At 35.3% G+C, this 6,048-nt stretch overlaps 1 protein-coding gene across 3 annotated transcripts in view; it reads left to right on the top strand.

Moving 5' to 3' along the window:
* Positions 1-6,048, top strand: part of CNKSR2 (connector enhancer of kinase suppressor of Ras 2) — a 427,386-nt gene that overhangs the window by 189,329 nt on the left and 232,009 nt on the right. For all 3 annotated transcript variants that reach the window (XM_006835578.1, XM_006835579.1, XM_006835580.1), the window contains exon 5: positions 2,793-2,834. In XM_006835578.1, coding sequence (XP_006835641.1) covers positions 2,793-2,834 — 42 coding nt within the window. The remainder of the gene's footprint in view (positions 1-2,792; positions 2,835-6,048) is intronic.

Raw genomic sequence — 6,048 nt, 5'->3', positions numbered from 1 at the left:
TCAACATGGTCAACTCTACTTTGAGGGGGCAGCTCTTCCCCAGTATTTTGAGTGCCTTCCAACTTGAGTGGTTCATTTTCTCACACTGTATCTAATAATGTTCCACTGATGCTCATAAGGTTTTCAGTGGCTAAACATTCAGGAGTCATCTGCCTCACCTTCTTCCTAGTTTGTCTTAGTCTGGAAGGATAGGTTTGGATCCTATTCACCATTGGTGACGGTGCTGGTATTTAATATACCAGTGGCATAGCTTCCAGCCTCAAAGCAACACACAAGCCACCACAGTACGAGAAACCTGACAGATGAGTATTGGACTCCGGATCTACTAAATATTAATTTCTGTGAATTACATTTGTGAATCTACATATCCCAAGTGATATTTTTTTGTGTGTGGTGAAAATATGCCTAAGAAAACATAGCCAGTTCAAAGATTTCTACATTTGCAATTTATTGTCATTGATTACATTCTTCAAATTATATATTCTTGCTATCCTTTTCTAAACCATTCTACCACCATTAACAGAATGCCTCCTAAGCAAAAAACTCTTTTTACCCCCTCCTTCCTATCCCTTATAACTGCTAAAAATCTTTGATTCCTTTATATTTATATGGAGTCCTTGTGTGGCACTGTGAGTTAATGTGCCGGATTGCAAAGCCATTTGAACTGTAAGGTGAGCGGTTCAAGCTCACCAGCTGCTCCTCGGAAACCTTATACAGGGTTGCTATGGGTCAGAACTGACTCCAAGGCACTTAACAACAACTATATAAATGTACACTAAAATTTGAAGATTACTGCGGTATATTTACTGTGCTTGAGTGTAGTTACATTGCTTTTGCAGTGATGCCTTTATTTTCTCAGCTTAAAAATATACTTTTTCTAAGGCCAGTTAAAAGTTAGGTTTTTCTATAAAACCTTTAAACTGATTTATTTAAGCTACTGCCCCTTTATCATAATAATTTTGGACATCCCAAATGTCTTAGAGCATATTTAAACTTCATTAACTTCAGATGCATAAATGTCAGAAACTGAATTAAGCATCATTTAAAAAACTAATTAAATTTAGTTCACAATTATTTGATTTTATTTATTTTAAATAATGTTTTTAATTTTAATATTTGTGCATGGCATTTTTTTCAGATCAGTGAAAAACCTGTCCACTTCAGTCACCTAATGTATCAACCTACTTTTTTGTTTTATTTTTCCTTGTGGTGTCACAGCAAAATATGCCGAGATAACTCATTCTTTGAATAATCTTAAATCTAGAATTATAAATGTAATCCTTTCAATCGTTGAGTATCAGCTCATGAAGTTTTTGTGCAGTGTTTTATTCTATCATGCACATGGTCACTATGAATCAGTATCAACTGGATGGATGGTACCTAATCATAACAACACATTTTCAGAAATGGGACCATCTCTTTCTTCTTTCTGGTTTAGTCTAGAAGCTTTGCTGAAATCTTGGCTGTCATGCTGGGTAAGGTGGAGGGTCAGAAAAAAAGAGGAAGACCCCTAACGAGATGGATTGGCCAGGTGGCATCATTGATGGACTCAAGTGTGGCAGTGGTAGTGAGGTTGGCCCTGGATCGGACATTGTTTCGTTCTGCTGTGTGTGTGGTCGCTATGAGTTGGTTCTGACTCAATGGCACCTGACAACAACAACAAAAATGACATTCTAAATTAAATATCCAAGCAAGAATAATTAACAGTTAACTTTTAATTTTAAAATAGCTTAAAAATTAAGATAATAATACTGAACGTTGATAATACATTGTGAAATGTATTTATCATTCACTGCATGACAGACATTGTGCCAAGCAATTTATTTCATTTAATTATGAGGATTTAATATTTTAATCCTCATAATAACCTGATGCAGCTAGTACTAAAGTCATGTCAATTTTGTAAATTCCTTAAGGAAGCTGATCCTTAGGAACATTAAGTTATTTGCTTAGGATCACTTTGCTATGTTTCTGCTTATTGTAAATCTTTCAAATTGTAGATAAAAAGACATTTATTTTCAGTGTTCTTTTTTTATATTTTCAGAGATTCAAGTTTACAAAGAAGTATAAACTTGATAATTACCAGTAACATTTTCAAATTTAAATATGTAGTATAAAGTATGGAGTCCTGGTGTGGCACTGTGGGTTATTGTGCTGCAAGGTTGGCAGTTCAAGTTCACCAGTTGCTCCTCAGAAACCCTATACAAGGTTGCTATGAGTCGGAACTGACTTGAAGGCACTTAACAAGAATAACAATGTAAAGTATATTCACATAATACCTTGTAAAAGTTGATATGACTATATTTAAGATGTTGTTGTTGATGTTATGTGGCGTGGAGTCGGTTCTGACTCGTAATGACCCTGTACAGGGTTTCCGAGGCTGTAAATCTTTACAGGAGCAGAAAGCCCCATCTTTCTGCCTTGGAACAGCTGGTAGTTTCGAACTATTGACCTTGCAGTTTGCAACCTGATTCATAACCACTACGCACTTTGATATAATTAAATAAATTAATATTTGAAATGTTGGCAGTATTTTTACATACACTTATCACTGGTGAAAATTTTCATCAAAAGGGACAAAAATAGAAATATCCCCTGTGACTGACAATCAGAGAACTAATATGGTTAATTTTGGTAAAGTATAACATTCCAGATCTTTTTTTCCCATTTTTATTGATTTTTTTTTTTTGCTTTAATTGTCAAAACTTAAATATGGTGCATCCTATGAGAAATTACCTATAAAATAATGCTTTATTTGTTAAAACTAAGGTATATGCTTTTTTTTTTTCCAGGATTGTACTGTATATGAAACAGAGAATAAAATTCTTCATGTGGTAAGTATATTTGACTTTTCTTCATTAGAGAATATTTCTTTTACTAATAATCAAATAAAAGGCCCACAAAAAAGTGATGCATAAAAGAAAATGTACTGACCACATCAGTTAAATGAATTTTTATAGGAACTATAAAAAGAATTAAAGCATAAATTACGTGTTGCAACCAGTCTATTGTATTTAATAGAAAAATGTAGTATAGTATTCTAAAAAATCATTATATATAGCTAGGTTAGAATATAGTGAAATATATTGAATATAGAGAAAAGAGAACTGGAAATAGCAGTTTTTCCCTGTTCATCTTGGAGATGAAGAGATCAGTAAAAGGTACTGTATTCTGTAATAAGAATAACTCATCATGATCATCATTTGGATGAAATATTTCACCAAATAACCAAACTTCCTTTGTTCTTATTCTATACTCACCTGGCTGTCTAATTTTAATTTGGTAGTATATGTTGAATTAATTGATGACATTGCGATATTTTTACTACTAGAAATGGGATATGAATACATCATTCTTTGTAGAAAGGCATCTCCGTTTTTAAATATGAGCAGTTCACCTCTTTTGTTTGTGTATCACTTTATTGGATGATGCGAGTTTTTCCTAAGAACTTTTTCACTTTTAGTATGAGATCATCATATTTCTGAATGCCAAATCCAAAAGGGTAAAGATCTATATGCCTGCCAAATGGCATTTTCCTTTTTATTCTTACTTCCAGTTTATACATTTCATATTTCTGAAATTGTTTGAATATTTTGAAAACAAAATGTATTTTGTACATAGAAAGGGAAGTATGGAAGTATTTTTGAAACATCTTACCTAATTGTGTCATGGGAGGAGCATTAATTCACCAGTGTACAATTTCTGTTCCTTTTCTAACTTACACATAGTGACTCTGAATAATCCCTTGCTGGATCATCTCCCAAATTGTAGTGGTGGTGGTCATAGTGATTTATAAGAATGGCTTACTGAATGGATAATTAATGTTCTCTTCTCCCAGTTAACCCAGGATAGAATATAATATAAAATTACCACCTTTTTGATCCACCTATGGGGTTGGAAAAAAACAGGGGGAGGGAAACTTATTTACATTTAGGGTCTATTCATTTTTGTGCCCATTCCAAAGAGAGGTGAGCCAAAAGAATACAAAAACCATAGGAAATATCATTAGTATCATGTGCAAATAAAATTTTTGCTCAAGATAATTAAAAACTGTCTGCAACAGTACAATGAGAGGGTACTTCAGATGGGGACTTGGAATGGAGGATAGAATTCATTGCTGATGTCCGATGGATATTGGTTGAAAGCAGAAAATACCAGAAAGATGGTCTACCTGTGTATTATTGACTGTGCAAAGGCTTTTGACTGTGTGGATCATGAAAAGTTATGGGCAACAGTATGGAGAATGAGTATTCTGGAACACTTAATTTTGCTCATGAAGAACCTATACATAGACCAAGAAACAATGGTTTGAATAGAGCAAGGGGATATTAAATGGTTTAATGTCAGGAAAGGTATGTGCCAGGGCTGTATTTTTTCACCATACTTATTCAGTTTGTATGCTGAACAAATAATCTGAGAATCTGGATTCTATGTAGAAGAATGTGGCATCAGGATTGGAGGAAGACTCATTAACAATCTGCGATATGCAGATGATACAACCTTTCTTTCTGAACGTGAAGAGGACTTAAAATACTTACAAAAGACCACAGCCTTCTGTATGGATTACATCTCAATGTAAAGAAAACAAAGATACTCACTGCTCTACCAATAAATTACATCATGATAAATGGAAAAAAGATTGAAGTTGTCAAAGACATCATTTTCCTTGGATCAACCGTCAGCACTCATGGAAGCAACAGTTATGAAATCAAATGACATGTAGCATTAAGCACATCTGCTGCACAAGTCCTCTGTAAAGTGTTCAAGAGCAAAGATGTTAGTTTGAGGACTTAGCTATGCCTGGCCCAAGTCACAGTATTTTCAAAAGCTTCATATACATGTGAAAGTTGAGCAGTGTGTAAGGAAAACTGTATAAGAATTGATGCATTTGAGTTATGGTGTTAGAAGAAGTATAACCATAATGCTCCTTAGAAGTAAGGATGGCCAGACTTTGTCTCTCGTACTCATAGTATCAAGAAAAACCAATCCCTGGAAAAGAACATCATGCTTGGTAAAGTAGAGGGTCAGCAGAAAAGAGGAAGGCTCCCCAACAAGATGGATTGGCACAGTGGCAGCAGCAGTGGGCCCAAGTGTAACAACACTTGTGAGGATAGTGCAGAACCAGGCAGTATTTTGGTCTGTTGTAGATAAGGTCGCTATGGGTAGGTGCTGACTCAATGGCACCTAACAACAACAACAACAGTATTCCAAGTTTGAACATGTTGTTAGGAAAGGCCAGTCCCAACTTTGGATATATTATCAGGAGAAACCAATCCCTGGAAAAAGACATCATGAGTGGTAGAGGAGAGGGTAAGTGAAAAAGAAGAAGACCTTCAATGACTACAACAATGAGCTCAGGCATAGGAGCAATTGTGTGGATGACACAAGACCAGACAGTGTTTTGTTCTGTTGTACACAGGGTCACTGTCAATTGGAACTGATTCTACATAACCTAACAATACCAGTAGTGAATTTGAGTTCCAATCTCATCAAAACATCAGAATTGTCCAACCCACTTACCAAATACTGAAGGAAGAGCAGTTAACCAATAGCTCCAGTCCAGTTTTCCCACTGGTCAAGTATTGCCCCTTAGGTGTAAACTGAATTAAACTACTGGGTTGTCAGCAGCATAAAAGAGAACCAGGTAACAAATATATGAAGAAATGCTCATGATCACTAACCATTAGAGAGATGCAAATCAAAACAACAATGGGATATCATCTCACACCAACAATAACAGCAAAGATGAAAAGTGTAGAAGACAATAATTGCTGGCGGGGATGTGGAGAAACTGGGACACTCCTGCATTGTTGGTGGTACTGCAAAATGGTCCAACCTCTCTGGAAAGCAATTTGTTGTTTCCTCAGAAGGTTGAAAATAGAAATACCTTATGATCCAGCAATCCCTCTACTCGGTATTTACCCACAAGAAAAACGAGCCACAACACGAGAAGATATATTCACACCAGTGTTTATAGCAGCACTATTTACAATAGCAAAAAGATGGAGACAGCCAAAGTGCCCATCAACTGAAGAATGGATAAACAAA

This window comes from Chrysochloris asiatica, unplaced genomic scaffold (genome assembly GCF_000296735.1).
Source record: "Chrysochloris asiatica unplaced genomic scaffold, ChrAsi1.0 scaffold00018, whole genome shotgun sequence".
NCBI lineage: Eukaryota > Metazoa > Chordata > Mammalia > Afrosoricida > Chrysochloridae > Chrysochloris > Chrysochloris asiatica.
This window is presented reverse-complemented; position numbering and strand designations above follow the sequence as displayed.